The sequence below is a fragment of the Acomys russatus genome, chromosome 6 (assembly GCF_903995435.1).
Source record: "Acomys russatus chromosome 6, mAcoRus1.1, whole genome shotgun sequence".
NCBI classification, from domain to species: domain Eukaryota; kingdom Metazoa; phylum Chordata; class Mammalia; order Rodentia; family Muridae; genus Acomys; species Acomys russatus.
In genome coordinates, this window is record NC_067142.1 from 56,840,916 (window position 1) to 56,866,649 (window position 25,734).

Below are 25,734 nucleotides of genomic sequence, written 5' to 3' on the forward strand. Positions count from 1 at the left end.
CTCCCTAAGTTGCATTAGTCTTGATGTTTCATCACAGCAATAAAACTCTAACTAAGACGAAGTATTTACGAATAATCCACAGGCTTTGAGAGTTCTAATAAAATATATGAAAGGCACAAATATCATTCATGTATCTCTCTGAAAAATCTTTTTATAATGCAAATTAAAATCAAAGAAAATAAAGTAAATAAAACAAGAGGGCATATATTGATGAAGTTAGAAAACAAACAATAAATATATGATGTGTAAAACCAACTAAGTCATTATTGGTTCTTTGTAAAGCATATACACACACAACATAATATTGATTAAACATGGCCCCATGATCCCAAGTATAATCTTGGAAGAGGCTGTTTATTTGTTTTCAAAAATTGATAAGCTGGGTGGATCCAAGATGGCGGTGAGCAGTGTGGACCGTGTTTGGAGGCTCCAGTGAACAATTCAGGGAATTGCACAGATTTCTGAGCCAGGAACACCGAGGTCCCCACACAACGGCAGCGGGAGTGCTCCACGGTTCAGAGGGACCTGGGTGCGGAGGACCTGCATGCCCCTGCATATGGGAGGAGCACAGAATTTCTTGGATCTGAGCAGCAGCAGCAGAGGCAGCAGCAGCAGCAGCAGCGGCACCAGCGTCAGCAGCGGCAGTGGATGAGGTCTGCAGCTCATAGCCTTCCGGTGGAGGCGATTGGTGTGGTGGCCAGTGGTAGTTGCTGCGGAAGAGGGGACTCTGGGCAGGATTTGGGTCGCGTGGTACCTTGGGACCCAGACTGGACTCGGCAGAAAGTTCGGCCCCAGAGTCCCGGGTTCTGGCTCAGCCCAGCAAGCAATTCTGCCCAAGGCACTAACTCAGCGCAGCCAAAGCTCCCCTGCTGTGGTGCAGGCTGGGCGGGGCGCTCAGTTCCACCCTAGGCACTACCTCAGCTCAGCAGCAGCTCCCCTGCGGTGACGCAGCCTGGGTGGAGTGCTTGGTTCCACCACCGGCGCTAACTCAGCGCAGCCGCAGTTATTCTGCTGTGACACAGGCTGGGCAGAGCGCTCAGTTCCATCGGCTCTAAGACAATGGTTGGACACAGTGTGCAGTTTGAATCCAGAATTCCTGGCTGAGTTTGGCAGACAGTTCGGGCCCTGAGTCAATAAGTGACCACAGCATGCACTTTGGGCGAAAAGGCCCTACCTGAGCTCGGCAGACGGTCCAGGCCCTGAGAATCTAGCTGAGTTCAGCCCATGGTTCAGGCCCAGTGTTCCTGGCTGGACATGGCAGAGGACACAGAAGGCTGTGGATACCTTGGCCTGACCAAAGGCTCATTCAGAGACCCAGAATGATTGCAGGACCCACAGCACAGGGGAGCTGAAGATCACTGGCTCTGAGAGTCCAAAACAACAGGGCTAACCTCCTAACATCCACACCAGTGAAGCATTAGAGCTCTCAGCCTAAGGAAATCGTGAGAAAACAAGTGAATCTATCATCAGACTCCCTCCATCCAAATCTGGAAGCTATCCAACAAAAACAAAGATGGCAAGATGTCTAAAGAACAGCGAAAAAGCATATGCAAAAAACCCCAAAACAACATGGCGTCTCCAGTTTCCAGCTATCCCAAAGAAAACAACCCAGAGAACTCAAATACAACGGAAATACAAGAAAATGACCTCAAATCCTTAGTAATGAGGATGATAAAGGAGGAAACAAATAAAATTCGTAATCAAATGCAGGAAGACGCAGACAAACAGGTGAGAGACATAAAAGCAGCACATAAAGTGGAACAGGAAAAATTGCAGGAAAATGCAAACAACCAGATGAAAGAAATAAATAAAACGGTTCAAGCTCTGAAGCCCTATAAAGAGGCAATGGAAGAAACTCAGGAATATACAAACAATCAGATGAAAGAAATCAAAAAATCAGTTCAAGATCTGAAAATGAAAGTGGATTCAATGATAAACACACAGACAGAAGAAAAACGAGAACGTGAGACCTCAGAGAAGAAGGCGAGCAACACAGAGGTGAGCTTTTCTAACAGAATCCAAGAGATGGAAGAACAAATCTCAGGTCTAGAAGATACAATCACAGATCTTGAAGCAACCATTAAAGAAAATGCCAAATCTGGAAAACTCCTGACACAAAACATCCAAGAGGTTAAGGACACCATGAAAAGAAGAAATTTGAGGATAATAGGCATTGAAGAAAGAGAAGATACCAGACTCCAAGGCCCAGAAACTATTCTCAACAAAATCATAGAAGAAAATTTCCCCAACCTAAAGAAAGAGATGCCTATAAACATACAAGAGGCCTGCAGAACATCAAATAGAATTGACCAGAAAAGAAAAACTGCCCGTCACATAATAATCAAAACACAAAACATACAGAACAAAGAAAAAATATTAAAATCTGCAAGGGAAAAGGGTCAAATAACATTTAATAGCAAACCTATCAGAATTACACCCGACTTCTCAGCAGAGACCATAAAAGCCAGAAGGGCCTGGACAGAGATCCTGCAAACCCTAAGAGACCACAGGCGCCAGGCCAGACTACTTTATCCAGCAAAATTATCAATAACCATTGATGGAGAAAACAAAATATTCCATGACAAAAACAAATTCAAACAGTACCTATCCACAAATCCAGCTTTACAGAAGGTACTAGAAGGAAAACTCCATCCCAAAGGGTCAAGCTACAACCAAAATTACTCAGGAAATAGATAACTATACCATGGCAAAAACACAACTACACAAACGCTCGACTGGAAACAACATCAAAATTAAGACTCTTAACAGTCACTAGTCATTAATATCTCTCAAAATCAATGGTCTCAATTCTCCAATAAAAAGACACAGACTAACTGAATGGGTGCATAAACAAGATCCAACATTCTTCTGCATTCAAGAAACACATCTCACTCATAATGATAGGCTTTACCTCAGGGTAAAAGGTTGGAAAAAAATATTCCAAGCAAATGGTCACAAGAAACAAGCAGGCGTAGCCATTTTAGTATCGAACAAAATAGACTTTCAACCAAATTTAATCAAAAGGGACGAGGAAGGACACTTCATACTCATCAAAGGTAAAGTCAACCAAGATGACATCACAATTCTGAACATCTATGCTCCCAATACAAGGGCACCCACATTTGTAAAAGATCGCCTAAAAAAGCTTAAACCACATATCGATCCCCACACAATAATAGTGGGAGACTTCAACACCCCACTCTCACTGAAGGATAAGTCATTGAAACAGAAACTAAGCCAAGAAATAACATCATTAACCAATGCCATGGGTCAAATGGGTCTAACACATATCTATAGAACCTTTCACCCAAACAAGAAAGAATATACCTTCTTTTCTGCACCCCATGGAACCTTCTCCAAAATTGATCACATCATAGGTCACAAAGCAAGCCTCAATAGATATAAGAGGATTGAAATAATACCTTGCATCCTATCCGATCACCATGCTCTTAGGCTACAATTCAACAACAACAGAAGTAACAAAAAGCCTACATGTACGTGGAAACTAAACAACTCTCTGCTAAATGACACCTCGGTCAGGGAAGAAATAAAGAAAGAAATCAAGGAGTTTCTGAAATTCAATGAAAATGAAAGAACATCATACCCAAGTTTGTGGGATACATTGGAAGCAGTGCTAAGAGGAAAATTCATAGCACTAAGTGCCTTTAAAAAGAAATTGGAAACATTGCACATAAGCATCTTAACGACACAACTGGAAGCCCTAGAAAAAAAAGAAGCAGAAACACCCAAGAGGAGTAGACGCCTGGAAATAATCAAACTCAGGGCTGAAATTAACAAATTAGAAACTAAGAAAACAGTCCAAAGAATCAACAAAACCAAAAGCTGGTTCTTTGAGAAAATCAACAAGATAGACAGACCGTTAGCCAAACTAACTAAAAGGCAGAGAGGCAGTATTGAAATCAACAAAATCAGAAAGGAAAAGGGAGACATAGCAATAGACACTGAAGAAATACAAAGAATCATAAGATCCTACTTTGAAGGCATATATGCCACAAAATTTGAAATACTAAGGGAAATGGACGATTCTCTTGATCAACTTCACTTGAGTGAAGAACAGATAAACAAGATAAATAGTCCCATTTCTCCTACAGAAATAGAAGCAATCATCGATAGTCTCCCAACCAAAAAAAGCCCAGGGCCAGATGGTTTCAGTGCAGAATTCTACCAGACGTTCAAGGGCGAGCTAATACCGATACTCTTCAAGCTACTCCAAAAGATAGAACTGGATGGAAAATTACCAAATTCATTCTATGAGGCCATAGTCTCATTGATACCTAAACCTCACAAAGACTCAACAAAGAAAGAGAATTTCAGACCAATTTCTCTTATGAACATCGATGCAAAAATACTTAATAAAATACTTGCAAAACGAATACAAGAACACATCAAAAATATCATCCATCATGACCAAGTAGGCTTCATTCTAGGCATGCAGGGATGGTTTAATATATGGAAATCCATCAATGTAATCCACTATATAAACAAACTGAAAATAAAAAACCACATGATCATCTCTTTAGACGCAGAGAAAGCATTTCATAAAATCCAACACTCATTCATGTTTAAAGTTTTAGAGAGATCGGGGATACAAGGCACTTTCCTCAACATAATAAAGGCTATATACAGCAAGCCAATAGCCAAAATCAAAGTAAATGGTGAGATACTCAAGGAAATTCCTCTAAAATCGGGAACAAGGCAAGGCTGCCCACTCTCTCCATATCTCTTCAATATAGTACTCGAAGTTCTAGCCAGAGCAGTAAGACAACAACAGGAGATCAAGGGGATCCAAATGGGAAAGGAGGAAGTCAAATTATCCCTATTTGCAGATGATATGATAGTGTACATAAGTGACCCTCAAAATTCCACCAGAGAAATCCTACAGCTGATAAACACCTTCAGAAAATTAGCTGGATACAAAACTAACTCAAAAAAGTCTGTAGCCTTCCTATACACAAATGACAAGCTTGCAGAGGAAGAAATTAGGAAAACCACACCCTTCACATTAACCACAAGCAATATAAAATATCTTGGAGTTACAAGTGAAGGGCTTGTTTGAAAAAAATTTCAAAACTCTGAAGAAAGAGATTGAAGATGATCTGAGATGATGGAATGATCTTCCTTGCTCATGGATCGGGAGAATTAACATAGTAAAAATGGCCATCCTGCCAAAAGCAATCTACAGATTCAATGCAATCCCTATCAAAATACCTACACAATTTTTTAAAGACATTGAAAGTTCAATTCTGAACTTCATATGGAAAAACAAAAAAACCCAGAATAGCTAAAACAATCTTGTACAATAAAAGGTGCTCCAGAGGAATCTCCATACCTATCTCAAACTGTACTATAAAGCAATAGTAATTAAAACAGCATGGTACTGGCACAGCAACAGGCTGGTTGATCAGTGGAATCGAATCGAAAACCCAGATATGAATCCACACACATATGGTCACTTGATTTTTGACAAAGAAGCCAAATCCATTCAATGGAAAAAGGATAGCATCTTCAACAAATGGTGCTGGTCTAACTGGAGGTCTATGTGTAAAAAAATGCAACTGGACCCATATTTGTCACCTTGCACAAAACTCAAATCCAAGTGGATTAAAGACCTCAACATAACACCAGAGACATTAAGTCACTTAGAAGAAAAAGTGGGGAAGAGCCTGGAACATATTGGCACAGGAGACAACTTCCTGAAACAGAACACCAACGCCCCAGGCCTTAATGTCAACCATTAATAAATGGGACCTCATGAGGCTGAGAAGCTTCTGTAAGGCAGGAGACACTGTCAAGAGAGCAAAGCGACAGCCTACAGACTGGGAAAAGATCTTCACCAACCCTACATCTGACAAAGGTCTAATATCGAAACTTTATAAAAAACTAGAGAAATTAAACACCACCAAACCAAATAACCCAATTGAGAAATGGGGCTTGGAACTAAACAGAGAATTCTCAACAGCGGAATATCAAATGGCTGAGAAACACTTAAAGAAATGCTCAACCTCCTTAGTCATCAGGGAAATGCAAATCAAAACAACTCTGAGATTCCATCTTACACCCATCAGAATGGCTAAGATCAAAAATTCAAGTGACACCACATGCTGGTGAGGATGTGGGGAAAGAGGAACACTCCTTCATTGCTGGTGGGAAAGCAAACTAGTATAGCCACTTTGGAAAGCTATCTGGTGCTATCTCAGAAAAATGGGAATAGGGCTTCCTCAAGACCCAGCTATTCCACTCCTTGAAATATACCCAGAAGATGCTCCAGCACACAACAAGAAAATTTGCGCAACCATGTTCATAGCAGCCTTATTCATAATAGCCAGAACACGGAAACAGCCTAAGTGTCCATCAGTAGAAGAATGGATAAAGAAACTGTGGTACATATACACTATGGAATACTACTCAGCTATTAAAAACAAGGAATTCCCGAAATTTGTGGATAAATGGATTGAGCTAGAAATGATCATAATGAGTGACTTAACCCAGAAGCAGAAAGACTCAAATGGTATATACTCACTTATATCTGCATACTAGCCCAAGGAGCATGTCCCACGAAAGCCTTCACTTACCAGGAAACTGGGACAGAGGGGAGGACATCCTATTGGGACTCTAAATGAGAAAAGCATAGGAGAATAGCAAAGTAGAAGGATCCAGAGGGTCCTAGAAACCTACAAGTAGAACATTATGATAGGCAGATTTGGGCCCAGGGGTCCCGCTCAAACTAAGGCACCAGCCAAGGACAATACAGGTGGTAAACATTAAACCCCTACCCAGATCTAGCCAATGGTCAGAACATTCGCCACAGTTGAGTGGAGAGTGGGATATGACTCCCTCACGTACTCTGGTGCTTCACATTTGACCATGTCCCCTGGAGGGGGAGACCTGGTGGCACTCAGAGGAAGGACAGCAGGTTACCAAGAAGAGACTTGATACCCTATGAGCATATACAGGGGGAGGTAATCCCCCTCAGGAACAGTCATAGGGGAGGGGAATAATGGGAAAATGGGAGGGAGGGAAGAATGGGAAGATACAAGGGATGGGATAAACATTGAGATGTAACAAGAAAAATTAATAAAAAAAATTTTAAAAATTGATAAGCTGATTACAATACATGGAACTATAAGTGGACCAGTGTAGCAAAAGCAACTGTGAAGCAGAGTGAAATGGGAGGCTTAATACTATCAGATAATAAACTTCCTAGTAGAGGACACAAAATCACAGGAAACATAATAGTGAATCACTGGTTACTAAGACATATACAAGGTGCACAATGACCCAGAAGCAAGTGCACATATACTTGAAGCAATACGTCAGTTCAGACATGGATCCCCTAGAAATATGAATGGAAGAAAATAAATAAACCTGGACCCTATGTCACAACAAGTAAACTGTGAATGGATCACATTCTTCAATGTAAAAAGCAAATACGTTATGTTTTCAGGACTCTGGGTTAGACAATATTTTTATTTCCCTTCCATGATAGACTGGAACCTGGGGTTTCAACTGAAATTATATAACATATATGTGTATGTGGTTGTAAACCGGGGACAAAAACACTAAACATAAGCTCTGCAATTGTGGAGCACACCTTTAATCCTAGCACTTGGGAGGCAAAAGCAGGTCAATCTCTTAATTCAAGGACAGTCTGGTCTACAGATGGCCTGGGCTACACAGAAAAACCTTGTCTCAAAAAACCAAACCCAAACCAACCAAACAAAACTTAAATAAACAAACAATAAAAACACTAAACATAAAAGAGATATCAAGAGATCCCACTAAGACAGCAAAACAGCAAGCCACAAAGAGAAACTCTGCAACATACATATTGTAAATATATATACAGAACCAGGGCATATAAAACATGCTTATAAAATTGTAATAGAAAATTCAATTGTTGAAACAAATAAAAGATAGAACATTTTCTGTGACAAAAGATACCCTACTATTGAGGAGCCCCATGTGAGGATGCTGACCTTGAGTTAGCTATAGAAATATCGGAAACCCCATGAGACACCAAAATGGTTTAATTTAAGAAAATTTCCAAGTGTTGGTAAAAGTATATAGTGATTACAAAGTGTGTGTGTGTGTGTGTGTGTGTGTGTGTGTGTGTAATATGCATGCGTTTATTCTCAACACTTGGGAGGCAGAGTCAGGTGGATCTCTGTGAGTTCGAGGCCAACCTGGTCTACAAAGTGAGCCAGGACAACAGGACTGCTACACAGAGAAACTCTGTCTTAAAAAACAAACAAACAAATTATATTAAAGGTTCTACCTTTTAAAAACTAGGTGTAATATAGGACAAAATGTGTAAGCATGCCATATTTTTCTCTTTATCGTTATTAGCTACCACTGGTCTTACTAAAGCCTGTAAAGGCCTTGAGCACCACAGAGATATGGTGCCAATCTCCCAAAGTACTTCCAAAAAGCATCTGGAACACAAGAAGAACTTATAAGTATGCTGAAATTAAAGTACATTTTTAAATGGAAGTCTAGATTATAAAATTCTGGTTGAAATCAGTCTGTGTGATGCTTCAAGCATGTCCTGGGTGTAATGATGTTTTGGCTATCCCACAACAACAACAAAATAACTAAAATGTTAGTCTGTCTAGAAGACTAAGTAACTTCAGGTACAGTGGCAAAGACAATGTGCACAATCTCGTCTTCACTGTCTTCCAGTAACACAATTGCATGTATGGAGACAACCAGTCCTTTTTTTCTTTGCATTTTAGTATTATTTCATAATCTTCCAACTTTCATTTATGATGTTTATGCTAAGATGCACTTGCAGCCCTAAGAAAACTCTTACAATATAAACAACATGGGTTCTAGAGTCAGCTAACACAGCTGGTTGATGTCATTCCGGTAGGTGTGGTAAGGGCTCTTCCTGAGGAAGTTAACCTGAAAGAGGTGTCAAATAAAATTTCAGAAGTGCTTTCTAACCATAATTCTTCACGAGTTTGTAGTGCTGAGGTTGTGCTGCTCAACATTAAGAAGACTTGAAAGAATACATTTTTCCTTAGGAAAGTTAATCTGCTTTGAGAATACACTACTGTCCCTCAAGGTCTACTGAAAACACTTAATAGAGTGTTTTTAAGGATGTGCTGGCAGAGCAGGTAGGCCCAGGGGTTCAAAGGAATCTTAGGCAGCCAATATTTAGATCTGCCTTAGAAAATGTCCTAATTCAAAGACACTCACCAGAACGCAAGAGAAAGAGAGGTGATCTGCACAAAATTTAACAGTCTGTTTAATTCTTTAAGGGGTTACTGAATCAATCCTCCAAGGTGCTGCTTGTAACTGCCCTGGCAGAAACTGTGTCTCAATTAGAAACAATGCCCCAGTATGATAATTTCCTTAGGAATCTCATACAGGGAGAACAAAAAGGCTCCAGCCAGAGGGGAACTTGTCCCCTGGAAAGAGATTCTACACAGTCCTAACAACCTGCCAGACCACTCAATTTTTATTTATTATTTTTATTTGTTTTATTTATTTATTTGCTTTTTCAAGACAGGGTTTCTCTGTGTAGCCTTGGCTGTCTTGGACTCCCTTTGTAGACCAGGCTGACCTCAAACTCACAGTGATCTGCCTGTCTCTACCTCCCGAGTGCTGGGATTAAAGGCATGCGTCACCACGCCCAGCTCAGACCACTTCATTTTATTTATTTATTTATTTATTTATTTATTTATTTATTGGTTTTTTTCGAGACAGGGTTTCTCTGTGTAGCCTTGGCCATCCTGGACTCACTTTGTAGACCAGGCTGGCCTCGAACTCACAGCGATCCACCTGCCTCTGCCTCCCTTTAAATGATGAAACTAAAGCCTAGACAAGGATCTCTGGGTCAGTGGTGGCCAGGACCACACCTTAACCAGGATGAGTTAGATGATCATATCCTTCATATCTTTTTGGTCCTCTATTTAAACTTTAATTCCACTTAAAGAACAGCAACCATTAAGATAGACTTCAGAGATTCACCAGATCTCTTGGCTTTCTTCCCAAAGTAACCACAACGAAGTCTCCTTCATTTTCTTGCCACTATTAATTTTACTCTTATTGAGACTGTGTGGTTAAATCTTGCTTGGGCACAAGCTGTGAATCCAAATGCAAGAACATTCTGAATTAAATTCTTTGGGTCCACTTTGATCCAAGAACATCTCCCTCCAAACCAAAGGACTTGCATGTCTTTGAATCTGGTTGGCTCAAAAGAGAGATTCTGAGGGGATGCTCAGGCAAATGTGGTGCTGTAGTTTGAGTGTGAAGTGTTCTTCACAGGCTTACATATCTAACACTTACTCCTCGGCTGGTACCAATGGAAACCTTAGGATGTACAGCATTACAAAAGGAGTAGGTCACTAGAAGCATGGCCTTCACCCTAAATCTTGCTCTACTACTTCCTGCCTGTCTTCTCTCCATCCAGCCTGCAACTAAACAAGCTGCTGTATTTTAGCCAAGTTTAGCCTGTGTGACACCCCACTGAAGGCCATAGACATGGAAGCAGCTGGCCACGGACTAATAACTATGATACAAAGTGAATCTTCTCTCTGTTCCTGTTAGGAACTTTGTTACATAAATAAAAACCTTTAGACAGGAAGCTACACAAAGTAGATTATCATCAGTTTGATAAATATTTTCATTTGAATTAAGGATCATTCAGGTACCCCAAAGAAGAGAATTTAAGTATAAGTAGTAAAATAGCTAAAATATTCTAAAAATGTCATTAACTCAGGGAGAAGTAATTCATTCTCAACCATAAATACTTTCTCCAAGTCTAAAAAACAATGTTAATGTTACACCTCATTCATAAATCAGTATTGTTTGAATTCTGAAAACTGTATGCTTCATTAATACCAAAACTAAGACCTTAAATGCTCTAGCCTTTAAAGTAAACCCAATAGTGTTTTGATATGAAGTACTTAATATAATAAAAGTTATCTTTATTTTTGTTTTTTCATAAGACATTATACTACCCAATCATTAACTCACATGAACTAGAGTATTGATTCTCTCTGTAATACATTCAATTTTTCTCATTAAATTCACAGCAGTAGCCGCTTTTTCAGAAATCACTAGTGCTAATCAAAACATTACAAGAGCAGTATGCACAAATTGAATTAAATGCTCAAAGTCACTTCAATCTATACTGTTGTGAGTAATGTTTTAACAGATTCTTATGATGGAGTGACCTTAGGTCTTATAAAGAGATGTATATCAAAAAGTCAGTCTATATAAACTCCATGTGGTGATGCAAACACAAACAACACACAGAAAACCAGGCAAAGCCCACACACTAGAGTGTACCTTCATTACTGAGTGCTAATAAGGGACATAGTGCGTAACTGTTAGATTATGCATTTATCTGTCATTCTTTAAAAGAATGAAATGTAAACAGCATTTAGAGGGCTGGAGAGATGGCTCAGAGGTTAAGAGCCCTGACTGCTCTTCCAGAGGTCCTGAGTTCAATTCCCAGCTACCAAATGGTGGCTCACAACCATCTATAATGTGATCTGATGCCCTCATCTGGCCTTCAGGTGTACAAGCAGGCAGAGCACTGTATACATAATAATAAATAAATCTTTAAAAAAAACCAGCATTTAGAATCACAGCAAATTAGAAGAGTCTTTTGGAATGCTGCATCTCTACCGAGGAGTAAACCCAACAAAGGTTTTTTTCTGCATTTTTTTTTTTAAACTTTCATTGAATGTCTATGGGTTACATGTCATGCACCAAAATCTCTTTTCTCCCTCCAGTAAAATAAAACAGACAAACAAAAAATCTTGTCACAGAAGCTGTAGTGTATCACGCAGTATAGCCTTTTGTCCACATATGTTTACATTCAAATGTTCATTGTTAAGAGTCATGGGTCTGGTTTGAGGCCTACACTATTGTTACAGGATCCTCACTGGGACTGATGTTGGATATCAAGGAGGTTCTTAATTTTTGAATCTGCAGGTCTGGCTCCTTCATGTATTCCAGCAGGTCATACGTGGGGTAGATGTTGGGATGAGGTCTACTCAGAGCCCTGGATCAGGGACCACTCCCTTGTCCTTAGGATAGGGCCTGCTCCCCTGCTCCCATGGCCTCAGTAGCTCTTCTGCTCCCCTGTCCTCAGGGCAGGGCCTACTCTCCTACTCCCATGTCCTCGGGGCAGGGCCAGATCTCCTGCTTCTGTGTCCTCAAGGAAGGGCTGGCTAACCTGCTCCAGTGTCCTCAGGACAGAACCCTCTCTCTTGCTCCCATGTCATCATGACAGGGCTTGCTCTACCACTCCCATGTCCTTGAGGCAAGGCCAGCTCTCCTGCTCCTGTGTCCTCAAGGCAGGGCCAGCTCTTAGTCTCCCATGTCCCCAGGGCTGGCTTACCTGCTCCCACATCCTCAGGGCCAACTCTCCTGTTCTTGTATCCTGAGGGTCGCTCTCCTGCTCCCATTCAATTCACCAGATTGTTGCTGGCCATCAAGGCCTGGATGACCTCCTACTCCTGTGAGTACTGGATCTTGTGGGCCATCAAGCAGGTGGCAAGTGGAGGTCCCTCAAAGTCTTCCTTGAGTAGCTAGCAGAAACCATTGATGTTGACCCAGCTCAGCTTCTTGTCCTGGGAACTGGTGGCTCTGTTGCTTTGCGCCTCCAGAATCCCTGGTTCCATTGTGTGCTCCATCCACCATGGGTCCCTGTCTCACTGCTGCCCCTAATATCCACTCAGTATCTACTTGTGCACGATCCAGCTCTTGGCACTGAGCATGGTCCAGGCCCATGAGAAGAGGTCCGTGAGGTCTGTGGTGTGGGCGGGGCAGCCCTTGCTCAGATTGACCATCACCTCCTCTAACGCCATCTCCTTGGCCCGCATGAACTGGGCTACAACCCGAAAAGCAGCAGCAGCTGCTGCAGCAGCTACCCAGGATTGCTGGGAGCTCGCCAGAGCGTGGTTCCATGGTCCTGCGGTGGGAGGGCATGGATGATCCACATGACAAGATTTTCTTCTTTCTGGGAAACACCAGCACTGTGTTTTGGAGCTCTCAGTATGGTCCTTTGGTGGCATTCACTTATGTTCTGTAGATCAGACACAGTGTGTGATCGATGCCATCTTGGATGATCTCGGCTTGGGTATTTCTAATACATTGCACTAAGTGTTTCCTCCCACTCAGGCTGCTCTCAGGGGTGCACATTTCTGTGTAGCTCTAGAACACAATCATCCTCCTCAGAATGATTGAGGATCTCATCTTTCGAACTCTGCAGACCCGTGTCCACCGCGTGGACCTGAGCCCGCTGCATGGGCCCATGCCCCTTCTTCTGCAGTTTTTATCCTGTTATTTTCCAGTCTGAGACATATCATTGCTTTATGGGAGAATCAAAACTTGACCTATGACTCTTAGTGTCCAGCACCTAAATTATACCAAGTTGTCTCACTACTTAAAGCATATTTATATCTTATGGAATTGGAAATTAGCTACTTGGCTCAACAGTACAGTCACTATCTCCTCAAGGGCATTCTGAAACTATAATATTGAATAGAGATAGGGGGTGAGGTAAGCAAACATTTTTATTTTCAGAAATCTCTAAGTTCTACTATTAAACTCTCATCACAACACTCTCCAAACAAATTCATGACAACAGATAAAGCTTTTAATCATTTCGATTTCTTCCTGCTCTGAAAAAAAGATATAAGAAGTGAAACTGGAATTGACAGGCCCATTAAAACCTGACAGCAAGTGTTTAGCAGTCTCTTCTAATCTGAAGATTCAGAACAGTTTTGGGTTCACTAAAGCCACAGGAAACTTCTCAACTACAAGGTCAGACTACGATATCCTTGAACCTGGAAATGGTTTCTAAGTTTACAATAAGCAAGACATTCCTAGTAATATCTGATTAATTTAAAGGCTGGGCATATTATAACTATAGAAAATATCCACTGATAAAGAATTATCACAAAGAAATGTGGTAATATGTGTGCAAAAATCATGCAAATTTGTAAGTATTATAATAGTAACATATGGAGAACACTGTTTTTGTAAAAAGTCTAGAATTCTGTTGCTTGTGTGTCTAAGATGAACCAGTCTAAGTGGTAAATCATATTCCTGTAAAGTCAGAAGCAATACAAGGATGTGTACCATCACTATTTCATTCTACCACTCAACTAGAGGTTGTGGAAAGCCCAATAAGACAAGAAAAAGAAGGATTTGTACAGGTGACATGAAATTATTCTATGTATAAATTATGCCAAAAGTAACATGTTAAGAACAAAGAATCATTAATGTTTATTCAGGTCTATACAAGATATACACAAAGAAACTAGAAGGCATGTTGCTGAATATTAACATACAATGAAAAACAAAAACAAAAACAAAAAAACTAAAGCAGGTAAGTTTCACTCAGGGGCCTTTAGTTTACACAGAATAACTAATAGAGGTATGGGATGAGAGTTATAAAATGAAAGGTCTGTGACTTCCATTGGATTAAAAAAACAAATTAGGGCACACAAGTGGAGCAGCAGCCTGATAACCTGAGTTTGGTCCCTGGGGCTCACAAGGTAGAATAAGATTCAACTCCTGCAAATGGTCCCCTGACCTTCACATGTACACACATATCCTCCTGCAAATTGACACTCACAGAGTAAATAAATTAATTTTTAACAGGCAAGAAAAGTGGAGAAAGATGTTTGAAAGGAATATTCAGTCCTATACTAGTTATGCAAATACTATATAATATATATATATGATAATTATGTACAACTATTTTATATTATACGACCAACTAAGGTTTCCTGACAAGCCCAGACTACTAAATAATAGTGAGTCAAGGGGAAAAAAAACCAAACAAAAACAACAACAAAAAACAGGTCAGTCACAAACCAAGTGGTCCATGCAGTACAGCTCTAACATATTTTAAGTTCTACAATATTCTCTCTCTCTCTCTCTCTCTCTCTCTCTCACACACACACACACACTAACGTATACGACACAACATATTGTAAAATTATATATATGTATATGATTAGATTCTTTAAAAACTTGCTTGATCCCTTATCTTCATTTTCCACATATTCAAAAATTTAGTAAAATTCATGCTACTCCTCAGTAAGTATTTTAGATCCATATTTTGTAACATACTTCATTCAGAAAGAGCTTGAGCACTATCTATGAGGTAAAACAGATGCAGAGTCTAAGGTGACTGTGCAATGTGTATATAAATGCTTTAAGGACTACTCTGTAAAGGACCAGATTTGGATTATTATCACAACAACGAAGCAAAGGATACCAAGAATTTACACACGCTCATCAGCGAACCTTTATCTTTGTGTTCTAATATTTTCCAGAGATTTTTCTTTTAACTATTATATAATGAAGTAAATACTACTTTTAGTACAATGGATCCAAATAGGAAACCAGAACTGAAAGACTATAGAGCCGCATGTTTTAGTCATAGGAAAAAAGTAGTATCAGCAGAGAAAAAGTGAGGGAAAAGCCACTAATTACCTGAAGATATACTAAGTGTTGGGGGAAAATGCTACTTCATATGTCGCAAGCCAGATTCTTCTAAATCAACTTAGGAACTTTATAAAACTTCCTACATTTTTTATATGAACCAGAAGCTAACTTACTTATAGAAATTTTAAACTGGTAGAAAAAAAACTGTCATAATTTTTTTTACTTTTTAATAAGTATATAATGAATATACTGTATTTTTGATAATTTTTAAACTTTCTAAGTTTTAAATTTTAAACTAAATTTTATAGCAATTAGTATACAACACTCATTTTAAATAATTTACATATTTCTGGCTCAAAAAGAAGACTGATGCAAAAATAGATTTATTTTTTTACTTACTTAATTGTATTATGTTAATTTAGTGCTCAAGATCAATGCCAGAGCCTGTCTGTGATAAGCAGAGACCATACCCTTGAACAAAGGCCACAGACCTCTTTCTGATCTGTAGATAATATTTGGAAATAGATCAGGAGTGCGAGCAAGCCAGAGAGGTGAGAAGGGAAGAGAAAGAGGAGAGAAATGAGAAAGAAAAGCAGAGGAGGGAGAGAGGGAAAGGAGAGGGGGTAGAAGGAAGAGAAGGAAAAGGAGGAGGGAGGGGTAGAGAAAGAAGACAAGAGGAAGGAAGGAAAGAAGAGTATGAAAAGGAGACAACCAGAGTATGCACGAAGCATTTTACTGAAAGATATGTCATTTCCACTCCCAAAGTTTAACAACTGTTCTTGTTAGCAATTCAGGCAAGCGTTTCTGTATCAAAACCAAACCAAACCAACCAAGCAACCAAAAACTAGTAGCTACCAAATGAAATTGATGTGTGAATACTTCAGAATAGTTACAGCCTTCGATAACACTTAGAAAGGATAACTTGATCATTTAGGGACTGTCCACGGACAAGCTCTATGAGAACTGCAGGGGAGGACAATACTTATGCCTATCAGGAGTCACTCTGAATCTCTGATTTAACTTGAGAAATCAGTCAGTTAATGGCTCTTCTCCCCTTACAGAATCTTTGAGTACATACTACAAAGCAGCTTTTCTAAGTCTACTAATGATGAAGAAAATGAAAGATTTCAAAATGAGCACCACACAAAGCATGTAGGAACTTGCCAGGACTCAACAAGTGGCCCACACCAGCTCTCACGTTTGCCTATAGTCAAAAAGTGGAGACAATTCTCCATTATCTCATCTGAGGGGACCTTCTGTTCCTTTCCTGCTACACAAACTGGGATTGTGCTGTGCCTCCTTGGCAGAACAGGAAGCAGGAAGGTCACCTTCCAGGTTTAGTGTAGAGCATCTGGTGGAGTATGTGTAAGCAGAGAATACATGCAAAGAAAACATGAAACAGTAACAAAATATAACAATCTTATAATAGGCTTCTAAAAACCAGCCCTGAACATCAAATCAGCAGTGAGGCTAGAGTCCTACCTTGCAGATCTTGTAGAGAGATTCCTGGCCGTCTCCTCCAGTGTCTTTGAAGTAATCGTGTGCAGGAAATGTGCGATGAATATCTCGAGTAATCACGCTCTCCTGTGAAGAGTCCTAAAAAGGAAAAAAGGAGAGTTGATTACTCATGTAAAACTTTACTTTCAATTATGTAAAATTGTGTGTGTGTGTGTGTGTGTGTGTGTGTGTATACATAAATTTAAAGGTTATAAAAAATATACCTAAAAAACAAGGCTTTTAAAAAAAAAGTCTTCAGGGAGAGACAGGAAAATGGCTCAGCAAGTAAAAGTATCTGTAACCAAAATCTGATGACCTGAGTTAGATCCCTAGGACCCGTACGTTGGTAGGAGAGAACCAACTATTGCAAGTCCCCTAAGTTCTACATGCATGCATATCCCCACATACATGTGCCCATGATGTAGTAAAAAACTCTCTTCTTTTTTGTTTTTGTTTTGTTTTGTTTTGTTTTTTTTGAGACAGGGTTTCTCTGTGAAGCCTTGGCTGTCCTGGACCCGCTTTGTAGACCAGGCTGGCCTCGAAGTCACAAAGATTTGCCTGCCTCTACCTCCCTGAGTGCTGTGATTGAAGCTATGTGCTATCATGCACAGCTAAAATTCTATGCTCCTAACACAGTTTTATTACTCCCCCTAAAATAAATGCCACCACCAATTATGTCCTTTCATGTCCTGCCTAAAGAATGTGTGTTTGTTTGTATGAGAAACAGAGAAATAAAATAAATTTGTACACACACATCTCCAAAGACAAACCATATGATTCTTTCCCTTGCTGATTGTCCTTTACCAATACATGTAACTATATGATGTTCTCTTAGAATCAGGATTTAAAAAGGACCTGTCTGTTTTCAGGCATACTATAATTTCTTTAATATTAGCCTATTTTTCTATTTCATAAAGACACATTTTTATACCTCCCAAATTTTGTTGTTTTAAAGATTTCTAATTTACTGTTTTATTTAGGTTTATATGTGTGTTTCTGAGCAATTATATCACATGTATGACAGCGTCCATAAAAGGCAGAAGAAGGTAGCGAAGTCCCTGAAATTGGAGTTACCAGGAAGTTGTGAACCATAAGACATGAGTGTTGTGAATTGAACTCAGGTCTTCTAGAAAAGCAACTCTTTGAGCCATTAGCCATCTCTTCAGCCTCGTGTGTGTGTGTGTGTGTGTGTGTGTGTGTGTGTGTGTGTGTGTCTGTGTGTGCGCGCGTGTGTGTGTGTGCGTGTCTGTGTGTGTCTGTGTGTGTGTGTCTGTGCGCGCGCATGTGTGTGTGTGTGCATGTCTGTATGTGTGTGTGTGTGTGTGTGTGTGTGTGTGTGTGTGTGTGTGTGTGTGTTTTCAAGGATAAATTCTTAGAAGTTCAGCAGCTAGTTAGAGAATATACACATTTTTAGGTTTGGTTTGGTAGTTGCTTTGTCTTTTGGGTTATTTTAAAGACAGGCTCTCATGCAGTCGTGGCTAGCCCTGGACTTGCTTCTCCTGCCTCCATTGCCCGAGTGTTGGGGTTTAAGCATGTGTCACCATGCCTAGCTGCACTCTCAGGGTTGGTATACATATTCTCCCTCTAGAATTGCCATAATAACGTGTATTTCAGAATAATAGAGCACATATTTCTTTACATCTGCTAAAGAATGTGTTTTCTATTTTTCAATTCATGGACAGTATGGTAAATGAACCATTGACCACAGTCCTTTAAAGAACATTACATGCTCCTCCCCAACACACACACATACAGACATATACTAGACTAACTACAAAACTAATCCATCTACAAACAGGAATCCTATAATCTACAGTTTAAGCATGATTTTAAGAAATATTGTTATAGAGAGTTAAAAAACAAAGGCTTAAAAATGTGTGAAATTCTGAACCTTATTAAAAAGATTGATTATTACCTTAATTTTAGTTTAACCCTGAAAATCTTTGTTTTATCTCTACTTAAATGTCAGGAAAACACTCTGAGTGATTTTAATGATGAAAATACTTCGTACAATTCAGAGATGCATCAAAGATTGCTAATTGCACATTAAATGTATTGTTTAATGTCTTGCTTCCTCCAAGACTGAACAAATCCCCTTTCCCGCCTTATATCAGCAAGGGAAAGATGTTTAGAACTGGAGATGCTTTAATGATGCTGGTCCCCTCTGTTTGTAGCTAAGAAGGACACAAGGAGAAGGCAGCTGATCAGCCCAGTAAGTCAGGACCTTCTCTGCTGCCTTTTCACTTCAGCTGCTACTTCCTGCTGGGTGGTAATTAGATCTTATATCATGTAGAGAAAGAAAGGAAGCAAATGACAAGTTCCCAATTTGCTACCACACATTCGAAAAGTCAGTTCAGAGGACATTCTGATGGCTTTCAGGAATGGAATACTGAAGTGAATAAACATGGAACTGGTTTAAGCAGCTTGAGTAAAAGGAATAGATACACAGAAAATTGATACTTGACAAGGAAATGAATTTTCTAACAGTGACGATTTGGGAGAGGTCTGGAAAAGGGTAAGTAGAATGTTAATACGTAAAAAGTTATATTACAGAGCGAAGGAAGAATCTGTATCTCAGCAGTGGAGCACTTGTTTAGCATATGGGATTCTGAATATAAAAACCCAATGACCACACAGACTGAAAATTTCACTTCCCAAGTTTTTACTGACCACGGGTCTCATACAATGACCAATTTCACTTATACCCTGCTTGAAAAGGTGATGAATAAAATCATAACTGCCATAGGTGGACAACTTCAGGGACAAACCCGTGCCTAGTGGCCCACAGGATAATTCTTGGGACTTTGCAGGATATTTATGGAGAAATATCAGTAGACTCATTGGCCCTAGAAACTGCTTGCATGAGTAGCATCACTGTGTATTTACACAGTGCCTTCCAAATTTTCTATTTTTTCAAAATTTTTAAGTATTAAAATTAAATCTATCTTTTAAAAAGGCAACAATCTCTCATAGACAAAATCCATTGTCCAACCATGCAGTTTGTTGAATATCACTTTAAAACCAATTCAAAGAGACAAACTAGAGTTTGTTTTTATCTTAAATAGTATTCAAATTCAAGTTTCCAATCCAGAACAATGCATGAGATATTCATCCAGTGTCACTTGCAGACCTGGCGTGACTCTCCTAATTCCTACCAGAAAAGAGTCACTACTCACTTGCTTCTTGTAGACAAAGAAGTGAACAGCATTCCAATGCCAAGAAGCATTAGGAAGACAAGCTTGGAAGACCCACATCCTATTATTTTTTATAAAACAATTTCTGAGCTGCCAAAAACTAAAAAGCCATTATGGTGAGAATGACTATTTTCACACATGGCCTTATGAGAAGTGAAACACCTGTCTACACCTGGGCTTTTTCATATGCCTAACACCATGACAGTACTTTTCTTATTAGTCTCTATTGTCACCCCTAAAGCATAAGCTGTGCTGTCACTTCGTATCTACCATACTATCTGTCCAACTTTATGAGCATCATTCCAATCTGTCAGAGCTATTAAAAATGCCAGTGTGAACCACTGCTAGCCACAATCAGTAGGAAGATAAATGATTCAGAGCTAAAAAAGTTTTGACCTTAGAATGTGTCTTCTATTCTTACTCTACAGGGAACTTCCTTCAGTTCTATGTTGGATGATAAAACATCACAAACTGGCATGCTTGCATGTCCCTGAAAGCAGATGGGTTTGCAGTGGTGGGTCTCATTTATCTGCCTTGATGTTTGCCAAAAATCCAAAGAGCCAGAGATGAAATGAGAAAGTTTGAAGTGTAGTCTGATTTCAAACATGCTGCTAAAATCATGAGCAACAAACAGTAGCAAAAATGCTGAATCATTGCCAGTTGTATCTCTTGAATATGAAGAGGAGTCTTAACATAAGTCAGGTATATAAAGGCAAAAATTGAATTAACGTATTATGAATAAGTTTCTTGTTAGAAACAGCATATACATGCTTCCTAACATCTCTGAGTCATGCCTGACACAAATTATCGAGCAAATTAAAAAAATCTCTTGGTGGAGTGTGGCACCTATAAGAACTAAAGCCAGACAGAACTAAAGGTGTAGTGGCACACACTTTTAATGCCAGCACTTGGGGAAGGGAGGTAAGCTTATCTTTGTGAGCTGAAGGTTAGCCTGATCTACATACTGAGTTTAAGGACAGCCAGAACTAGATAATGGTACCATGTATCTAAACATAAAAATAAAAACAGAAAGAACTAAAGGGGCAGGGATAGGAAGGTGAGGAGGAAGTGGACTTACAGAGCAGTAACAGTTATGATGGGTGCCAAGTGCCACGGTGGGAACGGGAAGTGCCTCACTGAGACTCTAGCACTGCAGATCTGGACACTGCAGACCATGGACAGAGCTAACACACATAGAGGACTACATTTAGACTCAAGAACATATCTGAAAAATATTAAACCTAGACTCTGCTCTGCATTCATTCTCGGGGCTGCTATGAGTTCACTATTCCAAATTCAAGGATCAAATAGGACACAAGGTGATGTTGAGCCTCTATCAGCAGGAAATATGCTTCTTTAAGAAAAATGGCTGAGATTCGTGCCCTTAAATTTTAAGTTAAGCATATTCCTAGCCTTATATGATTTCTTACATTATTGGATTATGATTTATCAAATTATTCTCTTAAACTCTTCAAATCATAAAATTTTACAAAATAGTTCTATATGTATCATGCAAGAAGAAAAATAACATTTTAAAACTTTGATCCAAAATTTACTCTGCCTATAAGATGTGCAGAGATGAAGATAGAGTAGAGACTGAGGGACTGTCTAACCAATGCCTGGCCCATCCTGAGACCCACTCCATGGGAGAGAGCCAACCCCTGACACTGTTAAGGATACTTTGCTGTGCTTACAGACAGGATCCTAGCATAGCTGTTCTCTGAGAGGCCCCATGCATGAGCTGATTGAGTCATGTTGAAACTCACAGGCAAGCATTAGACAGAGCTCGAGGAGTTCTGTAGAAGAGTGAGGAGGAAGAATAGAAGGACCCAGAGGGGATGAGAATGCCACAAGAACACCAACATGGTCAACTAACCTAGACCCATGGGGCTTACAGAGACAGAAGCACCAGGCAAAGAGCATGCATGGACTGAACCTAGGGCCCTGACACGTATGTACGTAATCAATGGTCAGTTTGATCTTCATATGGGTCCCCTAGTAAGTTGATTGGGTGCTGTCTATGACATGGACACTGCTGCCTGTTTTGATCTCTTCCTCCTAACAGGGCTGCTTTGTCTGGCCTCAGTGGAAGAGGGTGTACTCAATCCTGATACAAATTGATGTACCAGAGTGGGTTGATGGGGGGCTCCCCTTTTCTGAGGCGAAATGGAGGGGAGATAGGGGAAAGAAGGTGTGAGACAGATCAGGAAAAGAGGAGTCATGGTGCTACAATCAGGCTGTAAAGTGAATATATAAATTAAAAATAAATAAAATAACATTTTGTTATTGCAAAAAAATATGACGTTCTCTCTGATAAAGATACAATCTGATAATTATTTTATAGGGTTTAAACAATCCACACACTTATTTCATACAATGAATGCATTTTAGAGCTTTTAAAAGGCATCTATCACTCTGCTGAGCACTCTAAATTCTTCTTTTCTGAAATGCTTTGACCTCAGTTATACCTTAAAATGGGTGACAAAAAGTCAAATGCATATAAAACAAGCTTTCAATTTGCTATACAGTTTGAAATCATTTGTGTCTTCAGCAAGCACTTTTCTTAATACTAAGAATCAGACCTAGTCTAGATATTGAGCATACAGTTGTTAGCTGTGTGTGTGTGTGTGTGTGTGTGTGTGTGTGTGTGTGCATGTGTGTGTGTGAGAGAGAGAGACAGAGAGACAGAGAGAGAGAGAGACAGAGACACAGAGAGAGACAGAGAGACAGAGGGAGAGAGAGAAGAGAAGAGAGAGGAGAGGGGGAGAGAGAGAGACAGAGACAGACAGACAGAGAGAGAGGCAGACAGAGGGAGAGACAGACAGAGAGAAAGAGAAGAGAGAGGAGGGGGGAGAGAGAGACAGAGACAGAGAGAGAGAGACAGACAGAGGGAGAGACAGACAAAGAGAGAGAGAGAGAGAAGAGAGAGGGAGAGGGGGGACAGAGAGAGAGAAGAGAGAGAGGAGGAGGGGGAGGGGGAGGGAGAGGGGAGAGAGGGGAGAGAGAGACAGAGACAGAGAGAGAGAGAGAGAGAGAGACAGACAGAGGGAGAGACAGACAGAGAGAGAGAGAGAGAGAGAGAGGAGGGGGGAGAGAGACAGAGACAGGAGAGAGACAGAGAGAGAGACAGACAGATGGAGAGACAGACAGAGAGAGAGAGAAGAGAGAGGAGGGGGGAGAGAGAGACAGAGAGACAGACAGAGGGAGAGACAGACAAAGAGAGAGAGAGAAGAGAAGAGAGAGGAGAGGGGGAGAGAGAGACAGACAGAGAGAGAGAAAGACAGAGGGAGAGACAGATAGAGAGAGAAGAGAGAGGAGGGGAGAGAGAGAGAGAAAGAAAGAGAGAGAGAGAGAGAGAAGAGGGAGAGAGAGAGACAGAGAGAGAGAGAGAATATATTTTCAAAGAAAGGAAAAAGGCCTTAAATAAATATGTAGTAGTGGTGGTTAGTGGAAAATATATTAAAATGTAAGACAGGACAGTGTAGAGAGGCTAATACTTCAGTGTATTTGCTTTCTGAGTGAAAACATAAATGCTTAGGGAATGAACATTAACATCAGGGAAGGTGGGGTGGGATGACATACTCTAATGTTTTAAAGCATTCCGTAACCACTTTGTTTGCAAAATGTCTTCAACAAACAAACAAACAAAAGAGATCCATTTTTTTATTATCATTATCTCAAAAACTTCTAAAATACAATTTAGATGATATAATTTACAAAATGCTTCAACTTATATATTTAATAATATACTTGTAGTTACACATGTATCTGTTTACAGTTTTTACCCATTTACAGTTTTGTTTAACATGTGTTTATGTGCAACAAGGCACTGCAATAGTATGTAAAGGAATAACAGAAAAGACGAGTCTTTTTGGTTTCTAAACAGCAGGAGGCTTAACATCTACTCCTGGAGATGAGTAGGAATAAATAATGACGGAAGGAAATACATGATGAGAGACAAATAATTCATATGGGCAATATTGACTGTAGAAGCTCAATAGAACAATGGTTTCAAAAGCAGTCAAGTGGCATAGTGGCATTTCATATGAGATACAGGCAGGCTGCAACAGGCGCTGAAGATACATGGGCTCAGAGCTGAAAGTCTGTGACCCTGACAGCAATGGTGGGGATGCAGCTGCTCATAGCAGGAGAACACTGGACATCCTCTGGGGATATAATCCTAAGTGACTAAGAAGGGAATTCATACAAGAGGACATTGAGTGGATACAGAGTGTAAAAAGGTGATCTTAAATAAAAACATTTTAATTGAATTCAGTGGGTAATGAAGAGCTAGTTCATCTGACTTCATCTGTATAGCCTCAGTTTTATGACCCACCATTTCATTTTGGCCTTGTGTGCTTTTTTTATTATGTGAAAAATGCAGATGGGTGGTGAAGAAAAAAAGAACACCGGCCTTTGACACTGGATATTTAGATGTAAGTCATTAAGCTCATAAATATCATTGGAGGCCTTGGTCATAGTGTGGCCAAGCATGAAGGTTGGAGCCATGTAGTTCTAGAGAGAGGCAGAGACTAAAGAAAGGTTGCAATAGGCACTGAAGATAACCAGATGGGCTCAAAACTGAAAGTGACCCTAACAGCAATGGTGGCTGTGCAGGTACGCATACAGGAGAGCACTGGTTGCATGTGATTAGACCCCCATAAAAACTCAGCTCAGCATACTGGGTTGGCTTCTTCAGCGAACAATAGGCCATGTACGCTGTTACACACTGAATCTGAAAATAAATGCCCATGACTGTAGTGGGAGAAAAAAAGATGCCTCGAGTAGGTGTTTCCTTTTTGCTTATCTCTTGGCTAGCATTATTCTGTATCCTTTACATGTGAAAACTTCTAACTATGACCATTACAGCTTTCTCTGAGTTGCGGGGGTGCCTCTAATGAAGTGTAAGTTAGATGGGGCTTTGGTTACCTCTTTTAATTACCTCTGGTGTCAGGGCAGGGCAGTTTGGTGTGGACTCCAACTACATTTGGTTAGACTCATACATCATTGAACATTTTTCTCCTTAAAGTCAAAGCTGTTACATAGCTTGGGTTGATATCTCATTCACAATCTTTCCTCTACTACCCAAGTGCTCAGACGGCCATTGTGTCCTGCTATGCCCAGCATAATCAACAAATCTGAAGAACTCATTGTGGTGTTCTCAAAAAAAGAACTTTCTCAGTTCAAAGATACCACCACAAACCTTTTTCTATCTAAAACAAAGTATTAGTCAAAATAAAATTTTCATTCAGATAACTTAAAAAACAGTCTGTGTGCTGGGAAGATGGGTTAGTCACTAAAATGATGGCTGTGCAACATGAGGGCTTGAGTTTGGACCCTAGTATCCATATAAAAACCGGTTACCTTCTGCAACCCTAGTGCTGATAGGACAGAAAGGCACATCTCAGACCTTCATTGGCCAGATACTCTAGTCAACTAAGTTCCCTGGCTAAAAAAAAAAAAAAAGGTGAGAGCAATTAAGAAGTGAACATCCCTGGTTTCCATGAATGACCGCACATCTTCACTCAAACATGTGGGAACCTGGTACACTGCAAAACTTAGATGGCCTCACTGGAGCCATGGACATTTATTTCTGACAGCATTG

General features: G+C 40.0%; 1 protein-coding gene across 3 annotated transcripts in view; it reads right to left on the reverse strand.

The window, feature by feature from the left end:
- Rabgap1l (RAB GTPase activating protein 1 like) overlaps positions 1-25,734 on the reverse strand; it is a 583,034-nt gene that overhangs the window by 227,324 nt on the left and 329,976 nt on the right. For all 3 annotated transcript variants that reach the window (XM_051147664.1, XM_051147665.1, XM_051147666.1), the window contains exon 14: positions 16,921-17,034. In XM_051147664.1, the coding sequence (XP_051003621.1) occupies positions 16,921-17,034 (114 nt within the window). The remainder of the gene's footprint in view (positions 1-16,920; positions 17,035-25,734) is intronic.